The sequence below is a fragment of the Lepisma saccharinum genome, chromosome 9 (genome assembly GCF_977018435.1).
Source record: "Lepisma saccharinum chromosome 9, izLepSacc3.1, whole genome shotgun sequence".
Classification (NCBI taxonomy): domain Eukaryota; kingdom Metazoa; phylum Arthropoda; class Insecta; order Zygentoma; family Lepismatidae; genus Lepisma; species Lepisma saccharinum.
In genome coordinates this window covers 42,556,526-42,579,079 of record NC_139237.1, presented here as the reverse complement: position 1 = coordinate 42,579,079, position 22,554 = coordinate 42,556,526, and the positions used below count along the sequence as shown (strand labels likewise).

At 39.5% G+C, this 22,554-nt stretch overlaps 1 protein-coding gene across 28 annotated transcripts in view; it reads right to left on the bottom strand.

Moving 5' to 3' along the window:
* The window catches only part of LOC145992033 (uncharacterized), a 280,869-nt gene extending 260,924 nt beyond the window's left edge, over positions 1–19,945 (bottom strand). For all 28 annotated transcript variants that reach the window (XM_083128149.1, XM_083128126.1, XM_083128124.1 and 25 more), the window contains exons 1-2: positions 19,721–19,945; positions 3,859–4,020 (exon numbers count right to left, since the gene is read on the bottom strand). In XM_083128149.1, the coding sequence (XP_082984275.1) occupies positions 3,859–4,020; positions 19,721–19,852 (294 nt within the window). In that variant the 5' untranslated portion in view covers positions 19,853–19,945. The remainder of the gene's footprint in view (positions 1–3,858; positions 4,021–19,720) is intronic.
* Between the last annotated feature and the right edge of the window lie 2,609 nt (positions 19,946–22,554).

Sequence of the window (22,554 nt, the reverse complement as noted above, 5' to 3'; positions counted from 1 at the left end):
AAGTACCTTTTCCCCTCCATTTTCATGAAGACAAAAAAAATGCAAAAAAACATTTCTGTTAAATACATGTGTTAGGAACAATATAAAAAAATAAAATCGAAATTCTAGCCAGACAGTGAGGGTTACATTTGGGTATCTCGAACGAGATGCTTGGGCAGCAAAAGGTTAAGCTTCACAACTCATTGCATGGAGCCTGAAATCTTTTCAAGTCTATTCGACTCTTCAGGTATTTACCATCTTACCTAAGAACGTGGATAAAGCAATTCAAGATAATAGCTCTTTTGGACATCCGCAAAATATTTTACTCAGCATGTTGACGGACAGTTGCCACAATATCAGGAATCAGGCTGTCGATTTGATCCTTCAAGCACGTGCCAAGAGGACTACCCATACTTGGAAGTTCAGAGTGCCTATTCTGAATTTTGCTATGTAAATCTGATCAATTGGGGCTCTACAGAGGTGACCAAAACACCTGTCCCAAGGGAAGTAGGCAACAAAAGCCTCAAGAACTTTGCAGTCTGCAGGACGCTTGAAGCATGATCTGCTGGATTTCCCATGCCATATCCAGGCTGACAAACGGATTGTGAAAGTCATAACTAGTCCTTGGATTTTAGGTTTCTAATCTTTTTTTTCCCCTTGCAGGTAAATAAGAAATAACAAGTTATGCTTTTTTTAGGTCTGATGCCACTGTTAACTACACACAGTGGTGGCGAGTAGAGGGGGCAGTTCCCCCCTAACTTTTGTCCCCACATTATGGACTCATAATGCTAAGCCTTGTCTAAGAAGAGAAAGTAACCTGTCCTTGCCCCTCATACATATTATATATGCAGGGCTAGCAAATCCCGGTCTCCAGGTTGCCATGGCGACTAAAAATTTCAGCTTTGCAACTGTGATCTCTTGCTGTAATATTGCTGTTTTATAAGTTTCAATGTACGAAACTTTGAAGATTCTATGTTCAAATTGCAGTACAGTGTAAGTTACTAAGTGATTTCTTTTATCAACGTTGTGAACATTCCATACAATCAGTAATAATTTCTTACTCTTCGTCCCAAACCCCCCACTTCCCGCTTTCTCACATGATTTAGCGATGTTTTGAATACAGTGATGCTCAGCTTCTTATACATTGATTGATTTGCTTTATTTTACTTTGCTTTTTGTGCCACTTTTGGCTAATTTGCGAAGATGGTAATGAATGATGATATGATGAAATTGATGAACAAACACTCAGAAACATCAAAGCCCAGTCCAGGATCCGAAACCAGGACCCCTAGCGTCGTAGAACGATGTGCTAACCACTCCGCTACAGGGGCTGACTCAGCTTCTTATAGTATCCACAATTGCTAGTAGGTGGTTTCCTGGCACCTGATTTTCAGAGCTGGCACCTAGCTCTGAAGAAGATTTTTCGAGCACTGTATATACGTAATTCATTTTTCACATTAACAAGTAACTTTTGATAACAGCCCAAGTATAGTATTACAAATAAAAATTTGGTTAGAAAATTATATTTGGTTGTTCGATATTCCTACTAAAATTCCTTACGGTTCTTGTGAATTTCTTTTAACGAATGCATCTAATCAGTATTTTTCAGGAATTTTGTACGATTTTAAGTTTCCTGGAACCTACTTCAGGATTTTTCGAGCCTAATTTAATAATTTTAGAACCTATTTCAGGATTATTATACTGAACGCAACTCCAACTGGCAGCTGGGAAACAGCGAATCAGCTTTCAGTTGAATTTTCTTCGACTGGCATTTTTGAGTCACAAGGTACCGAACGTTGTTCGTGGGACAAAACAAATGAGCGTTGGGTATATGACATGTTGCCAAACGTACTGTGAAGCCAGAAAGAGTCTTCTTGGGCAATGGTATAGTCAGCACCAGAAATCAGCGAGGATTGATAGTACAACTGCACACAATGTCCTGAACGATGAAGTTTCCGGAAGGACCATTCACAGGCTGGAATGCAGGTGGACACAAAGCCTTATTAAGACAACTGGCAAACACAGAAGTACGCTTGGCAACATTGCTTCGGGAGAGCAATGTGATCCCTTCAGCCTTTACTTCACAAATGAGTTTGTTGACACCCATTGGACTACATGCCCCTGAAAATTATTGGGGGACAGGATGTACCAGAAATACCCATCAAGATTAACCGTCAGTTGGAGTAGCAATCAGTATAGAACCTATTTTATGATTTTTTTAGAACCTATTTTAGGATTTTTCGAGCATATTTTAGGAATTTAAAGTTCACTTTTTAGAACCTAAAAATACGAGGTCTAATCATAACACAAGCCAGCTCCCACATCACAGACAAGGATAGGGATGGCTACATCAGGAATATTTTGCACTCTAGACATCATATGGCAGAGTACAAAACAAAATGCACGTATGTCATAACTGAACAGGTGCATCACCCAGAAGGGTGGCAGAGTCTGAACTCAACATGCAGCCACGTTCCAATCATGGGTCCTGGGTAGTTTCAGATGAAACGAGGGGAGAGCTGCATAATAATGGAAGATGGGCAACCCGCAACACAAAAAATGATCATATCTTCCTATTTCTTGGTGATTTTTACCCTTCCTCTGCGTTGCTTTCAATGAATGGTACCAGATGGATGGTGGCAAAACGTGGTGTTGCTGGAAGGGTAGGCATAGGCATGCAAATGGCGGATAGGGGGGGTGAGTTCATTTTGTTATGGCTGTGATTTTTTTTTAGAAGCAACAATGTTTTATGTTAAAATATGAAAAATATAGCCCATACAAAAAAACAAACCGAAGTTACCATATTGTCTCAATCTCATTAAAAAAGAATATTAAGGATATATACAGAAAGTCAACTTATTTATGATGCACCCCACATAAAGTTAAAATTAGTGAAAATAAAAATGCACAAGGTGTTCCCGTGTTCTAAATATAGCTGCATTTACTTCCTAATTTAGATGTGAAAATTATGTTTTGGGACATAATGGCAAATGTACTTAGAAGAAATCTAATTTTGCACACTTTAGAGATCATTTGATGAAGGGTCATTCCATGATTTTGTGACACTTGCACAGATTTTTCATGTTCATGGAACTCTATCATGTTATATATAGGGCCCGGGACTTTATGTTATAACATATTTTTCAATTGGCTTCGAGTCTATTATTGAGGAGAGATCTTTACATATCTGATGAAAATCAGCCGAAATAGACAAACTTGACACAGCATATTTTGACATATTTCACCAATTTCGCATTTGTATAACATATTTCTTCAATTTTGTTGTAATAAGACATATTTCTGTATAATTTCGTAATTCTCTCGCACATAATCGGTTATTTCATATTTTTTTCTTCATAGCTTTAGCACAACAGATATTTCATATTGTCGATGGCAGGATATGGAAATTACGGAGAAAGAAAGGTGCAGTCTTTTCTTAGTACAGAACAAAAATACCCCACTTCTTTACCCTGCCGACAATTGATAGCCATGCAAACATTATTGAGGTAAAATGTTCTCTCTCCTTGTTGCACAGGAAGTAAAAAAGTTTTGTTCTCTTGCTTCCCTTGAGATCGGCAGTTTTGGGTCTTGCATACAATGAATTTGAAAAATCTTAGAATATTTCTACTGTCTTAAAATACAATATAAAATGTTTCCCATCCATATAGACCACCCTGTATAACATATTGAACTTGGTTGTAGGTTTTCCTGGAAGTGTTATGAAAAATGAGAAAACATTGATTAAAAATTTTTAAGACAAGAAAAATGGAATTCAAATTACACATATGGGTATCAAAGGCCAGATATGGACACTACTTCATATTACAAACATCAATAAACACTACTTCATATTACAAATGTCAATACACAGTTGCTTACCTGTGTTTTAGATGCCTCACGGAGGGAGACATCTTTCATGGAAGCTAATTTAATCAAGAAACTCTCCGATTTGTGGCAAGTGTCTCGGAAGTCTTGGAAACTGTCAAGCTTCTCAGCACAGGGAAAGCAGATGTAGTTGGGAAGAGTGTCATCTTCGGACACCTGGAATACAATGAAAGGCAAAGAAACATTTAGTCACGTAACTGACCACACACAAAATTACTCCATTAAAAATGTGCAGTGCTGAAAAACAAAATGGAGCTCATGCAGAGTTCCACAAGGTAATGCACCATGCAGAATAGAGTGGGAAACTGAACTTCAATATTTAAGCATCAAAGCTGACAACTTAGTAACCAAACTCAATTCAATAGCATTGATTGATTGAGTTTATTTTACTTCGCGTTTTGTGCCTCTTGGCTAATTTGCGAAGATGGGTATGAGTGATGAAATTGATGAATGGACATTCACAAACAACCAAGCCCGACCAGGATTCGAACCCGGGACCCTTGGCATCGCAGCACGATGTGCTAACCACTCGGCCACAGGGTCGGGCTCAATTCAATAGCAAGAAGCCAGTGAAAACCACCCTTCTGGCACAGACAATGAATGTCTTTATTCACCCCTAATGCAAACAGATACTTACATTCTAAATTATTCAGTGTTTATAGAAACTTTCACATATATCTAAGGCCATCACAAATTGTTTTGCTGGAAACTGTTTACATTTCAGTTCATAACCTGCCTAATTCATGGCAGTACAAGTTTGGTACAATTTCATTAGTCATTCTAGTAGCAAGTACACTCACCTCAATTACTACTCCGGCAGTTTGTTTCTATATAGAGCATATTTACAGAAGATACAATTCAATCTACAAGTGTATCAATATATGCTGTATAAAACACACCTTATTACTAACTTTGTTGACCTGTACACTATGCATGAATTACACATCCACAATGGTGGACGAAGCAGTTTCTGGTTGTTCTTTGTTTCTATTTCATTTACCTTCCACTGTTTTGTACTTCTTGGGTCAATTATGAGAATGTGGATAAAACAATAAGTTGGATGACAGAACAAAGTATTCATCACTGCCTTAACCAGGGTTCAAACCTAGAACCTCTCACTACAAAATATGTTATGATGACCGCTCCTTCTCCGGTTGTTCTTGGAAGAAACTTTCACTGGATAATGTCAGCATTATCTGCACAACACCAGTATCAAAATTATTTCTTGTAGTAAGTTACAAATGGGTGGGGGACTTCATCAAAGCATTCAAATGTTAATATTGAGCAGGGATGTACTTATGAAGTTCAAGACTCACATACTATGTGCCAATAATTACATACGGATCAGAGACTTGGACAATGACAGAGAGGGACAAAACAAAGATGCAGGCAGTGGAGATGAAATTTTTAAGGAGTATATTCGGGAAGACTAGAAGGAATAGAATAAGGAATGAGGAGATTCGACAGACAGTAAGGGTGGTGAAGCTTCAGGACAAGATAGATCAGGCACAGATGAGATGGTTTGGACACATGAAGAGAATGGATGCAGAAAGACCACCAGTAAGAGCTTACCATATATAAAGAGTGGGTATAAGCATATTCATAGATGCCTCCAGAAGAGGCAGGGCCTCCCAGATGGCGAGGTGGTAACGTCATCGTCTTGTGATCAAGTAGCCCCAGGTTTGATACCCAGTGGAGGCACATGGTACAGTGGTTCGGATCCAGTTGTAAAATGTAGGAACAGTCCCAATTAGCCTTTCTGTGTATAAAATGGACTTAAAAACAACAATACTAATCCAGGAGAAGAGGCAATCACCGAGATGGAAATGACTGGGTCAGGTCAATGCCAGCAAGATAAATCCTCTTATCCTTATTTTACCAGCATTTTAAGCATTAAAATAACATCATTAAATGCTTTCCTACTCAGGTTAAGAGGATCTCAACATGACACCCCTTTGAAAATCATGTGGAGAGCCAGCAGCAAGTAAGTATGGGAACATTCATGTGGTATGCCTTGTCAAGGATGGAGAAATACGAGGTGGATTGTTGCCATGGCACTTGAATTTTGAAATTCAGTTTTCTTTAGTTACATTTTCTAAATAACAGGTATTTCTGTTTTTTTGATGTTTCTGTGTTTTCTGTATCACATGTACCATTAAGGGTCATTCCATGTCAAATCAACTAATCTTAAAATAATTGGTTGCATGATCATTATAGAAAAAAATCATTTTAGTACATACATTTCTACATGTTTCTAGATATCAAAACCAATGTTCAAAAATAATTATTGACTTTATTTCTCCTGGGGCAGCCATTTTTCCAACATGGCACATAGCCTTTTTTTTTTTTTCCTCTCTTCTCATGTAGCATTTTACGGAAACCTTAATACCTCAAAAACCATTAGAGCTAGAGACTTGAAACCAAATTAATTTTGTAGCCAATGAAGTATGCTTTCTATGATATTCCAGTATGTTTTGCTCAAATTGGATCCTAAGAATAAAAATTATGGTGGAAATTTGGGTAACTAGTTAGAAAATTGGATTTTTAGGTAAGATTTTTTAAATCAAGAGGTTTAGTTTAAGGCAGTGCTCGAAAAATTTTCTTCAAAACTAAGCGCCAGCTCTGAAAATCAGGCGCCAGGAAGCAATTGTGCATACTACAGTATGTTTCAAAAGTCACGCAATCCAAACTTTGAAAATGCATATCATGAAAATCGTAATAGATATTTACAACCGGGTTTTCTGTACTAAACTAATCCTGTAAGCTATCACTGGGTTCATAAATTTATGTTAGCATTTATCTAAATAAATGCAATTACATTATTTTAAAAAACATTGTTAATTTGCTGAAAACATCTGAGAACTGACTTTCAACAATAAATATTGGGTTGGTGCGAATGAAGTGTACGCTTTGAGGTCTGGTGGGAAACTCACCTCAACAACACAACACAGGGATTGACTGAGGTCACAGGTCTAACGTCATAAACTCTGTATACGTCCAGCAAACAGGCTGGAGCACCCAGACAGTCAGGAGGAAGTGTGTTGCTGAATAGGGTCATCTGAAAGTGCACCATGGAGAACACACAATTGCGAGTGATTTGTCTACGAATTCAAACTGGGACATTCTGCTCAGCAAGCCGCCAAAAACATTAACAGTGCATTTGGGCCAGGAATGGTAAATGAACGCACCATTCGCCGCTGGTTTGTCAAATTTCGTTCCGGTGACACAGCATTGCAAAATGAACCTAGTGGCCATCGACCAACATCATGTTCGGATGAGCTCCTCAGGAACCCCATGGAAGCGGACCCTCGGAAAAGTGTTTGTGCCATTGCAGACGAGTTAGGCATACACCATACCACTGTCGTTTGGCGGCTCCGTGCGATCAGTAAAGTGAAAAAGTTGGACTCATGGGTACCACATGCTTTGACACCGGTCAACAAGACTCGCCGTCTGGAGGTGTGCAGTTCTCTGAGTGTAAGGAATAACTGGGATGGTTTCCTGCAACGGATTGTCACTTCAGATGAAAAATGGATCTGCTATGATAATCATAAACGATCAGGACAATTGTTGGATTGTGATCAACATCCAGGGCGGTTTCCGAAACCACCTCTTCACCCACGGAAGGTGTTGTTGCTGATATGGTGGTCTATCGTGGGTGTGATCCATCATGTCTTTCTCAGGCGAGGTGAAACCATCAATGCAAATTGTTACAGTGCTGAACTCCATGAAATGCACCACAACCTTCTCCACAAGCATCCAGCAATGGTGCACAGACATGGTGTCCTCATGTTGCACGACAATGCTCGCCCACATGTCGCACAAAGGACGGTGCAGGCTCTTAATGAGTTGCAATATGAAACCCTTCCTCATCCAGCATATTCTCCCGACCTCTCTCCCACTGACTACCATCTCTTCCGACATCTCGATCACTTCCTAACAGGGAAGACCTTCGCTGATGATCGGGCGGTGCAACATGTCCTTGAGAAGATCTTTGCGTCGCAGACTCCAGACTTCTTTCACCATGGAATCCAATTGTTGGCTGAGCGATGACAAAAGTGTGTGGCTGCAGACTGCGACTATTTTGATTATCCAGGTATTGTAGTTTTGATTTTTTTGGCCTTTGGCAATGACGCACCTGGGCCGGACATTTCATTCGCACCAACCCAATACAAACTCTTAAACAATTTGTGGGAGCATTTGTTGGTGTTTGACTGGTTGTAAAACAGTTGCTTTGTGAGATACAGTAGAAGCAGAGCATTTTTATTGGAAAACCTCTTGCACATGAGTGTAAGAATGAGTAGTACAACACTCTTCAGTAATGCACACGCACTGCTCCAATGAATACACCATGCTGAATCAATTTTAAAAAAACAGGCACAGTAGAAGCGAAAGTGAGCGAAGAGAATTCAATGTCACCAGGGGCAGGCAAGGATTCTCTCAGGAGTCCTATTTCGGCACAAAATCTTGATTTACGATTTTTCACGTAAATGTATAGCCAGTACTTAGACATATGTCGCATGCGACTTTTGACAAAATTTCGACCTGCTAGTGTTGCCATATATGGAGATATGTCCCAAAAATGGCACTTTTCACTCAACCCATAAAATCGCCAGTCAAAAATTCATCAAATGTTGCACATGACCAATATTTGTCGCAAATGACAGACTGACATCAAATGTCTAATTATGACCCTTCGATCATTTCTTACACATTTTTCTTACTCAGAAGTTCATATCTGGAAAAATTTGAATGTTGCTTTCCGTCAGTTATTAATTTATATAATTTTCTGTAAGGAGTGAACTGAATTTTAAGCATTGAGAAATACTGGTGCATTGGATGAGGCTTTATAATGCAGGAAACCCGGTGTAAATATCTCTTACGGTTTTCATGATATACATTTCCAAAGCTTGGGTTGTGCGACTTTTGAAACACTCTGTATATGATGCTGAGCATCACGGTATTCAAATATCGCTAAATTATTTGAGAAAGCAGCAAATGGGGTGTTGGGGGACAAGGGTAAGAAATTGTTACTGACTCTTATGTAATATTCACAATGTTGATAAAAAAAAAATCATTTGCTAACTTATACTCTACTGCAATTTGAACTTAGAATCATCAAAATTTCGTACATATTACAGCAAAAGATCACAGTTGCCAGGCTGAAATTTTTAGTTCCCATGGCGACCTGGCAACCAAGATTTTTCGAGACCTGGTTTAAAGCTTGAATTTTTTTTCATGTGTACCTGCAAGGTATCTGCAAATAAAATATCAGTGCTTAGAAATGCAACCCTTTTTCAGCATGGGCTCAAACATGGCCGTTTATGGAATTTTGACAATTTTCAGGGTTAAATATCTCAAACTATTTGCATCATACAAGGAGTGCAAAGAAAACTGGTAAATCATGTTCCACAAAGTATTAGAACTGAAGAAAAAGAAGGCAAGTGTGACAATCCTTTGAGTGGGCAGTACAATAAGTCTATTGAAATGTTAAAAAGAAAAATGTAAATTAGCAAAAATTAATGGTAAAAAAGTTATCGTAAGTTTGATTGATACTACTTCGTCTAGAAAAAATGTACGTGATGAACTGGGAATTTCTGACCATTTAGCGGGAGTAGGAACTTAGTGAAATTACGAGGAATTTTGCATGATTTTACAAAGAGAATGAGTAGGAAACTAAAGCTGACGAGCAACTGGACATGGGTACCAAATAAATTGTCACGTGCCAGTTTCCGACGACACAATCAAAAATGCAAGGAAGAAATGTTTCCCGAGAGCGACGATAGATGGCAGCACGCCATATGAAGAAAAGCAGAGCTCACTGTAGAAACTTGGAGCGGAGAAGTGCGATTATATATATTATAGTAAATGCAAAATATATAAAGGAAGAGTATAAAAATTATAGGAGTAAATAAAATCTTGTATATAGCCAATTAGGATAATTAAGAATATGCTCGTATATGAAACAATTAGGAAAGTTAATAAGTGAGCGAATGAATTCAGAAATGTATCTCTCTCTCCTTTTTGATCTTCAGACGAGAATATAGTCAGCTTTTGTATTTCTCCGTCCCTCGGTGGCGCTGTGTCTAAATTAGATGCCCCGAAGCACTTACGGTTGCACTTCTTATTAGACGCACAGGGCCATAGGCAGTGCTTGCTGCTAGCGATCCTGGGCTATTCCCTTTTTAGTCGTTACATAGGAGGTGGCGCTATTGTCAGTTTAGACGCCCCTAATCTTTCTATAGTATAGCTTCTATCGTTTGCCAAAGAAATGGGGAAAGCGAGCGCATATATGTAATAAATAAGATTACGATTTAAAAGGGAAGAAATAAATTAGAAGAAGGAAAAGAAGAAGCCTTTTCCCAAATCAAAGAAAAAAAGAAGTTTTATCCAAAATAGAAGGAAGAAAAGAAGAAGAAGCCTTTTCCCAAATCAAAGATAGGAAGGAAGAAGAAGCCTTTTCCAGAAATTACGAGAAGAAAGAAGAAGAACATTTCCTTTTAAGAACAACATAACCGACGTAAATTTGGAATCAGCATATATATATATATTGAATACATACATATATATATATATATATATATATATATATATATATATATATATATATATATATAGCCTATATATTCAATGTATATACAAGCTTCGCTATATGTTTCCTCTGTATTGTATATAGTTTTCAGAATTTAGATCCACATTTAACTATATCCTCTTGGCTATAAAAACACTTTCTTATTTGGAATTTTCGAATAAAGAACCTATCCCCTGAGATTAAGATATCTGTGGCCGTGGTATAAATAACATATAAGTACGTACCCCCCAGGGACGTAGCAAAATCAAACCCTTTGCAATGAGTTGTCATATCTTGTAATTTTAATTTTTTGTAAGGCAAGTATTAAAATCCTATGTTTTTATATTTTTTGAGGATTTTTTTAACCCAACCTAATTTTTTAACTATTGTTACCCAAATTTCCACCATAATTTCCAACCCTCTGCTTGCAAGAACCATGAGTGCGGACTCATTTTTTGATGCATAAAGCTACTTCCCTCTTCACTGTAAAGCAAACAACTTAACTCTTGCATAAGTAAAACAATTGAATTGTACAAAAAAAGTGTCATATTTCCTTACATTATCAATGGGATTTCTGCTTCAGTACAGTATATCCAAGTGAAGTATTGTGAAACTGGCAACATGAAGTTATACCATTATTGCTGACGAAAAGGGTATGTAGGTATTAGAAATTTAACACAAGCAATTCATAGAATTGCATTGTATAGGTAACTGATTTAGCTAACCAAACATTGAAAGCACTCTGTTAATAACAGCATCTGAAAGTTCATATACAAGGGGCATCCTGAAAAAAGCTCCAATGGTGACTGTACGCAGCACTAGTGGCCGGAGAGTGACACACACGTGCAAGCAGGAAGAAGTGGCATGTAGCTGTAATCTGGTACAGTCACGATTCAGCTGTTTTAGGACAGGTTTAGGTCTAGGTTAACGATTGCAGCTCTCATAGTGTCTCCTGACGTAGCCTACGTGTAGTAATCAGATTTTTGCATGCTCAGAATTTGGCACAGAGTCACCAGCAATCGTGTGAGGTGTGCAGACCGGAAGTCGTGAGTGATAGCATGGTCAGACGAAGTGCAGACAATTCACAGAAGGCCAATCGAATGTCCACAATCTCATACAGCTGAGTACACGCGGCCGCCTTTGCATCACTTCAGGTGAGATATCTTGGGCCACTCCCTGTACAGCCCTGGCCTTGCATGTAGACTTTCATCTCTTTGTTCAACTAAGAGGTTTCTGGCAGGTCAAGGATTTGACAGCTACACTGCGATAGAGATAGTTCCAGTCTCTGCTGTCAGACACACATGCCATGGGCATACAAAATTTAGTGCCATGCTATGACAGACAAATGCCAGAACAACGGTGGTTATTATGCCGAAAATTAGGTTAGGACTCACTGTTACTAATGCAATAAATTACTACTGGTATTTTTGTTTTATGTATGCCTAATCGGTAGGGACCTTGACTTTTGTTATTTTTTTAAAAAATTGGTGATTTTTTTATTTTTTACTATTCGGTGTTATATTCCCGAAATTCATATTTTCATTTTAGTGCATTTTCTGGCACATACCTGAAATTATACCACCATGGTGTTTTTAAACTACTGTTTCAAATTGTACGCCTCTTCGCGAGAGTTTCATATCTTGGAAGTTATTTTGGGAAAGTTATACCCCCTTTGTAATCTTAAGGTAAGGGTTTTAGATAATGGAATTTTCCCTGAATATACTGAACGTTGTGTAATGACTATAAGTGGCGATGCACCCAAAAACTTTACATCAATAAATCTCACGTGACAGATACAGATATGTTATGGCACCAAAAATTGGCCTTATCTTTTTTGACTTGTTAGTGTTCCGTTCCCCAAAATTTGCGTTTTTGTTTTAGAACATTTTTCTGCCAAATAATCCAAAACTTAATACTTCCATTGTGCTTTTCAACTATTATTTTACATTTAAGGTCACGTGGTCTACGTATTTTCAAGACAGTTTGATATGTTGGAACAGATTTTTGAGGAAGTAAAAGTAAAGTGCTCCCCTGTGCTTAGCACTAAGCCATGAAGGCATCTAGGGGGTGTGGAGTTTTCCCCCGCAGGGGATCGACCCCAGGTCTCTCGCATGGTAGTCGGATGCCCTAACAACTGAGCTACATTATTTATCGCTCGACAAATGCCGAAGGTTCGCACTTAGCTTGGTAATTCAAAACACATCTCGCTCGACAAATACTGAAGATGCGGCTCCCATGTGATGGTAGATACGCACTCAATCTTCTGTTAGAACCCTTCCAATTTGCTCTGTGATGGAAATTGTTTTCATAGAAGTTGAAAAAATCGTGGGGAATACATGATTTAATGTGGCTATCGGAAGTATTCCATGTATAACAAGCATTATAGTTTACTCTTGAATAAAATGTTGGAAAACTTGCACATTCTATGTACACAAATATGGCACATTTTGTTTCTTTTAAGCCTAGAAAAGACAAGAATGTTGGATTTCAAGGAATTTTCCGTTGGTTTAGGACATTATTTTTAAAAAAATTGCTAAAAACGCCAACAATTTGCATTTAATGCCAAATTTGCGTTATTTCGATATTTCGAACGAGCAAAAAATGTGTCCCGACATCATTGCACATTCATAAACACAACTTCGCAGCAATTAACATTTTTCACGGTTTTCGCGTTTGCGAAAAATCAAGGTTCCTACTAATTGGAAATTACATTCTGGACCACCCCTCATATAAATCAGTAGATGAAAAGTGAAAATTAGCAGGGCTGGCAGAGAAAAGTCAATTCTTGAAGAAAGTGGTATGTTTTTATGATTGAATGATTCGACTAAATATGATATTAAAATATTTACATTATTTATTATTAGTATTTTATTTCATAATATTGGACATTAACTTCACTCTGTGAGAGATTAATGACCATCTCTTACGAGTTTAAACATACAGGACAGAGAGTGGCGTTAATTTCATTGCAATACTAGTAATAAAAAAAGGTAAAGTGCTCCCCTGTGCTCTGCACCATGCGTATAGGGGGTGTGGGAGGGCCCCACACTTTCTTCATCATGGCCGAAGTTGTTGGGGTGAGGTGATCAGCACCATGCCCCTGGCTGCCTATACCCCCCAGTTTCCTCCATATACCCACTTTATACGACGCTGGGTAGGTGCCGGTGCTGCTTGAACAGGTAAAAAAAAATCCTGTTTCTCCCCCGCCAGGGATCAAACCCAGGTCTCTCGCATGGTAGATGCCCTAATGACTGAGCTACCACGGCTATCTAGTGTTCCAGTAAATTTGAGGTTGGGAGCATGCACTTGCCAAAATTTAATAACGTTCACAAATGCAGATATATGTTTCACTTTTTCGTGATAGTATTAAATATATATCCCGTTTTGTTGGATTCTTCTTGATATCTAAGAATAGTGCAATGTCATTGTAAACGTATGTTAACTTGTGCGATACCAGTAATATGTCAGGATGATGAAAGAAAACCTTTGTAAGCAATGCTACATTAAATAGGGTGAATTGAGCCAGAAGAGTAATAAAATTCCATCAGCATGCGATTTTTGTTGGATGTTGCAGTCCAAAGACATACAACAAAAATCAATTCCATAAGTGCCATGCATGCAATTTCTGTCGCATGTTGTAGTGAGATACTTTGTCGGGTGGCGATACTCGACAAATATCGTATGTATCAATGGAGCCTATTTGTTTCCATGTTCCTTCAGTTTGTCCCACAAAATGCCTTACTACGACGTCTGAAAATTATCGGACGGCACCACCCGCTCCCATCCCCTCCATCTGTTGACAGTTCTGTCCCCTTACTACTCCCATATGGACAAGAAAAAGTTATAATTCAATGCATTTTCCATGTAATATTTAGAGGCTTAACACATCGTTCGGCCCCTCTGAAAAAAATAGTCAATCAAGACAAAATTTCCTGACATTTCCCTGACTTTTTTTGACAACTCAAATTCCCTGACTTTTCCCAGTTTTCCAGGTCTGTCACCACCCTGTAGGATCCAATTTTGAGCAAAACATTCTTGAATATCATAGAAAGTATGCTTCATTAGCTACAAAATGAATTTTGTTACAGGTCTCTAGCTCCATTTTCTTTTAGATATTAAGGTTTCCATAAAATAGTACATTATCGAAAAAAGCCATGACCATGTTCGAAAAATGGCTGCCTAGGGAGAACTATACTGCTTTTCCGGAGGAGGGGAAAGGGTGCGGGATGAAAGCAACGAAGTGCTGCGCGGTGTAACGGCCGTAAAGCAAAACCCTTTCTGCTGCCAATTTCTTCTTTTATTCTTAACAATGGCCAGTGTATTGTTTTACACAAATAACAAATAATATTGCACGTTTATTTGTGTTTTGATGCTACGAAGAACATAAAAAAATTATAACAAATTTAAACATACATTATCAAAAAACATGCAAATAACCACAAACTATGAAACATCATGTATCAAAATTTGTTTTAAAAAAGTCTGAAAAACATGTTTCGAACACTTTGTTTTAAACATTTGTAAAAAAAAAAAAACCATGTGTTTTAAACTTTTCAAACAAGTTGTTCTCGAACACATTCAACACTATGAGGCGCTCTCCTGAATGCAGAGTTCCCCTAGACTTGCGAGCTCACATGTTTACTACGGAACTACTGGACCGCGAATGAGCCCCCTCCCGTGGATGCCCCTCCCCTCCGCGCGTTCATTGGACGAGGCGCACAGAATGCGTTCGCGTTTTCTTACTCCAGAGAATCCGGGAAAGGAATATAGTCAATATTTTTTCTTGAACATTGGTTTTGATATGTAGAAACATGTACAAACGTATGTACTAAAAATGAAACTTTTTAAAAATGGCCATGCAACCACCATTGGATGGTTTGGTATGGAATTACCCTAGAATCAGAATAATAAACATGCCATTAAAAATGTTTTCACCATTACTAGCAAAGTTCGAAAATCTGCAGCTGTATGGTAGAGTCAGTTAGCCACACATTAGGGTACACTTGACCCTCTGTATCCCCTAAAGAAAGTGAAATATCTTGCATGGTACATGAAAATTTTGTTGCTTATGAACATTCTCAGTTGATTTAGCTCACGGAAATGTGATATTGTGAAGTAAAGTAAGTCTGTTACCTTAGCATGTTACTGTACCATTAAGAACAGCCCCAAGGTTTCGCACAAGTGAATCTAGCACCCAAAATGACATTCCACAACAGCAACTATAATTTTACATAGTTAGGTTAGTATTGCTAGGTTTGGTACCAATATCGACATGTTCTTTCGCTATTTGAGTGTGCATACAAAGAGTTTCAATAATCAAAAGTGGCGAAAGCACTCCGAAATGGTAGGTTTTTGCTTATGTGGGTCATAGATGCACTCGTACTATTCTAATGTGACAGTTATGCTTTTGAATCAATAAGCCTTAAAAATCTTGAAACATTCGTATCTTGTCATAAACTAAGATATAATATCATGGAACAATACTTCAAATTTAAAAATCTAATATCTAACAATGTTTGACCATGCTATACTTACAATGGGGGTTAGTTTCATACATTGGAGACAAATTTCTTCAATTTTACACAAGAAACTACTTATGGAAATGAGTTTCTCCAAGGTTTACAACGTTCGTCGAGGTATTTTCTTTCATCGTGGAATATATTTGACCGGGAAATCATATATTTTTCGGTAAATATGCGATAAGGCCCGGACACCTTTCACTCATTTATTTCCTTAATTTTACCACTGGTACTTAACTATTTTGCCTTGCGGAACATTCTTTAAGGTGAAGTTATGCCTTCTTCCATAAAATACTGTCAACTTTCATATTACGATTGATTATTTGTCTTACTTGGTCCGCTTCTGTAATAGATAATATGGCATGCACTCGTAATGGATCATCGCGCATCATGACGCGCCAGCTTGTGTTTTGTCGATTTTCAGTGCGCAAGCAGTGTTTCAAACCTTCATGACGGAAAATTAGGTACTATTTTGATTTTTTTTTCATGTTTACCTCCACAAACCATGCACGTTAGCCCCAAAAACCATCCACGGGTAGCCCCACAAACCATTGACGTTAGCCCCAAAATCCATCCATGGGTAGCCCCACAAACCATTGATGTTAGCCCCAAAAACCATCCACGGATAGCCCCACAAAACATTCACACAAGGTTAGGTTAGGCCTGTTAGGTTAGGTTCCATTAGCACTCATTTCACCCCTAAATTCATTGAAAAAAGAAAGTGCGACGAACATAGTTAAAAATAGAAATTTTCGTAAAAACACTGCAGAGATCGTGTGACTTTCAATGCTCTCGCCATCTGCATGCACACAATGGAAACAACGGCATAATGTGGCAGCATTAAACTACAAAGTTTTTACTTACCGTGAAAGAAAATACCTCCAAGAACGTCCAGAATGCTAAAGAAACTCATTTCAGTAAGTACTTTCGGTATATATGCGATAACGCCCGGACATCTTTAATTCATTTACTTCCTTAATTTTACCACTGGTACTTACCTTTTCTGCATTGAGGAACATTCTTTAAGGTGAAGTTATCCCTTTTTCCATAAAATAGCGTCAACTTTTCATATTACGAGTGATTGTCTTCCTTGTTCCGCTTGGGTAACAGACAATATACAAGGGTCGTTCAAGGTTGACCGGGACTTTTATTTCTGCAGAGGAAATAGGTAGCAGAAGAAACACCAAACTACGTCAGTTTTTCAAAGTATTCTCCGTGCGCGCCGAGGCACTGTTGCCATCGTTCTGGCAGCTCCCGAATTCCTTTGGCGTAGAAAGAACTTGGTTGTTGTCGTAGCCACTGGAGGATATCGCTCCGCAGTGCTACGTCTGTCGTGAATTTCTTCCCTCCCAGATGGTCTTTAAGGGGTGCAAACAAATGATAATCACTGGGGGCTAAATCCGGACTGTAGGGGGGAAGGGGCAGAACTTCCCAGCGCATGTCGGCCAGAGTTGTTGTTGTCACATTGGCCGTGTGAGGGCAGGAATTGTCATGGAGAAGAATGACATTTCCAGACAACATCCCAGGTCTTTTCTTGCGAATGGACTTTCGTACAGCACCACTCAACAATATGGAGTAATACTGGGCATTAATCGTGCTCCCTTTGTCCAGAAAATCCACATGGATAACGCCCTTCATGTCCCAGAAGACACTTGCCATGATCTTTCCAGCGGACGGCTGCATTTTGCTTTTCTTGGGGGGGGGGGGGACCTTTATGCCGCCACTCCATGTTGCGTCTTTTGGTCTCTGGGGTTGAATTGAGCAACCATGTTTCATCACACGTGATGATGGATTGCAACAATTCATCACCTTCTGCTCGAAACCGATTCAGAAGCTGTTCACATACCGTCCTGTGTGTCCACTTCCGATCTGGCGGGGAACCCACCTTGCACAGATTTTGCGGAAGCGTAAGTGGTCGTGAATCATTGTCTCAACACTCCCGACACTGATATTCACCTCGGCAGCAATATCCCACACTGTTACTCGCCGTTTCTCAAGAATCATTTGCTCAACACATGTGATATTCACTGGTGTGACTGCAGTCGGGCGAATGTGTCCATGCGCTTCATTTGTCACCAGCTCCCGTCCTTCGCGAAACTGCTCACACCATTCATACACTCTTGTCCGCGACATCGTTTGTTCACCATACTGTGCTTGCAATAATCAGAAAATCTCAGCTGGTTTCACTTTCTCCTTCACAAGAAATTTGATTACACACCGCTGCTCCACAGCCACAGACACACTTCTTGCCGTCATGTTCACTGCAACTGCTGCGCATGCGCGAAATACGTCATGCTGGGCGCTAGTTACTCGCGAAGGAATACATTACGTCACCCGCACGTTTCATCATAATCCGGATATTCATCGATTTTTTACGTTCGAAAATCCCGGTCAACCTTGAACGACCCTTGTAGCATGCATTCGTCATGGATCATCGCGCCATGCTTGTGTTTTGTCGTTTTTGTGTGGGTATGCGGTGTTTCAACCTCTTAACAAAAAAATACCTACTTTCGTGTTCATTATGTCATCACAAACAACTGACTGATAGCCCCACAAACCAGTGCCGGATAACCCCAAAAACCATTCATGATAGCCCCAAAAACCATTCACGATAGCCCCAAAAACCATTTCTGGCAAGGTTAGGTTAGGTTAGGTAAGCATAGTTAAAAAAAAAGAAAACAAAATTCTCGTAAAAACATGCACGTTTGGAAACACTGACGAGACCATGTGACTTTCGACGCTCTCGCCATCTGCATTCACACAATGGAAATAACAGCATAATATGGCAGGCAATGCAAGTTTCTTACGTAAAAAGTGATTAATTCTTGTTCGGCAGCATTCAAATATGAAGTTTTTCGTTTCCCGTGAAAGAAAATACCTCCAAGAACGTCCAGAATGCTAAAGAAACTCATTTCAGTAAGTACTTTCTCCTGTAATTTGAAGATATCCGTCCGGGTGATATCACATATTTACCGTACTTTCTCCTGTAAATTTGAAGAAATCCGTCCGGGTGATATCGCATATTTACCTATTTTTCAAGAGAAATATCTCACCGATGCACAATTGCCATTGTTTTTATTTGCTTGCGACAACCGGATGCTGCCTACGTTTGATGACATAAGCCCCTGTCAGTGTTTCAAACACATTTTTTTTTTTACTATGCTTGCCTAATGTAACCTTATCGGAAATGGTTCGTGGGGCTATCCATCAGCTACCCAGGCTATCCATCTGCTACCTGTGCATAATGTAAAATTTGCACAAGTGACGAACACGATAGTAGGTATTTTTCGGTGAATGATGTTGGAAACACTGCATGCCCACTATGGTAATCAAGATTTGCCCGCCATATTCTCTGTTATGGAAGCGAAAAAAGGAGTCAAAGAAATTAGGCCTACTCTCTATGTGAAAAATTCTGTTGTTTTTTTTCATGTAAAAAGCATAATGGCACCTTGAATATATTCAGCAATACAAAATTGGTAAGTACGAACCATGCGAAACACAAAATATCCGATTTTAATGTGTTTCCGATCTATGAAACTGGTACCAACACGCAAAAACCAGTCAAGTTTACCCGGCTCTCAATGGCGTCCTTCCCAAAATTCATGTCAAACAAGCACTCGTACTATTCTAATGTGACAGTTACGCTTTTGAATCAATAAGCCTTATAAATGTTGAAACATTCGTATCTTGCCATAAACTAAGATATAATATCATGGAATAATACTTCCAAGTTTAATCTCTTGACAATGTTTGACCATGCCATACTTACAATGAGGGATAAACAGCTCAGGACTTTGTCAACTGTATTCCTTTTTATGTTATCTTCGTCGAAAATATTAACTCTGCTGGAATCGTAAAGGCTTTTTAAGCAAAAACGACATAAATTCTCAAAGTTTTCCATGGTAAAAACACTACATAAATGAAATTTTGATTCACACAAAAACGGTTACCACAGCGGTTACTCTGTCCATCGCACGTCTTTTGTTTAATTTAACTGGTGCTGCCAATGGCTGTTACGTGTTAAAAACGTGAACTAAGCTTATGGTAAGTGTTACCAACCCACCGTGTTTAGTGGTGACCTCTCAAAATTTCGATGTTAACCCAGCATCGTGAGAAAGGAGCTACTTGAAAAGAAGCAGTAGCGGGCTCCAGTCTCGAAAGCCAGAAAGTAGCAGCGATCAGAGGCCTGCACAAGACCTGGAGCAGACCCGTTCGCGAGACATCGCTCCTGAAATGCCATGCAACCTGCGCAACACCCTCGCTTGAGCAGCTTGTATGCTCACCTGCCCAGATCGTTTCTGGCAGGCATTGTAGACCCGCCGGGTACCCGCAGTCTTACGATACCTAGTAGGTCTCAGTTCGTTCTTTCCATCAACTGCAGACCCCTCCCTCTGCATGATGTAGTTGCTTCGAGTAGAAACTGCACCTGGCCCACACCGTTCTGCAGTGTTGCCAACTGCAATAGATTTTCACTACTTAAGAAAGGGAACTCAAAGCTTCGTAAGCCACATCACCAATGAAATGAGATTTACGAATGTTGCTCCCCCCCCACACACACACACATTGAAATAGGTTTTCCGTGGCACAGGATCCATAAGTATATGTCGTAAATAACCAATATACGTATATATATTGATATAGGGCAGGACTGAAACATGTCACGTTCGACGCTGAGGTCGCGAGTCAAACAACACACTGTTCTACTGCGAACACCAGGGCCGTAGCCAGCCAGGGGCATTGCCGTTACCCTCGTTTGGGGGGGGGGGGGGCAAGTACTTGGATAAACGTAACAACAACAACAATCACAATAATAGTAATAAAGTAGCATGAAAGGCATTATTATCCTCATAAATCACGCAAAAAGAGGGTAGAAGTCGGTTCTCACGCATTTGTGTTGAAACAGAGGATTAGAAATATTTTTTTTTCAACACGTCAATTTCACGTTAGCTAATAATGGAAAACAAGCACACAAACTATTTTTGAAAGAAAGAAAGTGCATGATAAATGCATTCCAAATGTACATACATATGGCATGTAAAATTTCCATCTACAATATTTTCTTTTCTAATGGAGCGACGTATTACATAATCAATTCATCCAAGTCGTAACAAACCAAGATTAATAGCAAATAATATCACGGGCATTCTCTGTTTTAAAACTTTTCTCACTTAGATCGTTCGGCGCTCAGGGCCGACTCCCGCTACCCCTTTGCTACGGCATTGAACTTGATGAGACTTGTACTTTAATGTTTGACCCCCACCCTGACCCCTCCGCTAGACAATTTCCGTCCAAGGTTGTGAGCAATGCACCCTGCCCCCTCTGGTTGCGCCACTGCGTGCCTGGTTAAGGCACCATGCAATGAAAAACAATTAGTTTTCAGTGAGGAGATTTTTGTGTGCTCGATCATTCATTTAGATAAATGAAACTGTAATATTGCGTGCATTTCCTGGTAGTAGGATAAAAACTGCTTAAGCTGAACTGAAATCGCTAAGTATATAAATTCTCCTTGGAGAAGAAGCTCCTCCTAGGACTTCGTAGGATTTAGTAGCTACGTAAGTAGGCAACACTGGCTGCAGCCGTCCACGTGGTGATGAAACACCTGGAGCGACACCCTGCCGGAGGGCTGTTTCCTTCCAGCAGGTTTTGCAGGCGCCCGGGTCTTGACGAATGCCCAGGTACCTTGTAAGCGCAGAGCGCCTTGAAGACCAAGAACCCGGGTAAAGACGCAAGTCGACTCGTTGCCGTGGGCAGGCGAGCAGGTAAACCTGTTATCGCGTGCAAGCGGGCAGTGGGTAGGTAAAAGGCAGACTATGCTGGCCTGCGATGGGTGTCGATGCGCTCACTATGGGTCACCCAAAGCAAAGCTGATTGACAGGCTGTGCCCCTTAGACGGCTCTTGCGCCCCGTAGTTCTTTGTAGCAGCATTACTGTGAAGAATTTCGAGATTAAAGATTAGTTCAGTCTTTTGCTTCACTCATATCACCCATTTTTTTAAAATTCCTACTATTCAAATATCTAATTCTCAAAAAATGCGCTCGTTCGAATCCTGACGTGGGCTTGGATGTTCTGTCCCTACTTCAATTCTACTATATAAGCGTCATTCATGCTCATCGTTACGATTTAACTAAATAGGCAGAAAAGTGACGTAAAGTAAGAAAAGTAGGCATAAATATAGTTTGAGAACAGTCCCATTGCTGGCACAATCAATAATTTGCTTGTCACTTTTATCGCTTTCGCTTTGTTGTTTTAAGTCCACTTTATGCACAGTAAGGCTAATTGGGACTGGACCTACAGTTTAAAGTGGGATCCGAACCACTTGTGCCTCCACCGGGTATCGAACCCGGGAACCCTTGATTACAAGGCGACGACGCTACCACTGCGTCATCGGGAGGCCCCTTGTCACTTTTATGCATACCTCAGTTTACAAGAATTCATTTTGATTATGTTTCATTTTAGCTTTTCTGCATGTATAATAATTTCCCGATATTTTAGGCAAGCAATTCGCAACACAGGATTGGCGTCAATCTTTTGTCCCTAATTTGGTGATATTCCAAGCACTTCAGATTGTAAATAGCGCTTGCAAAAAATTGAAAAGCAAATTTA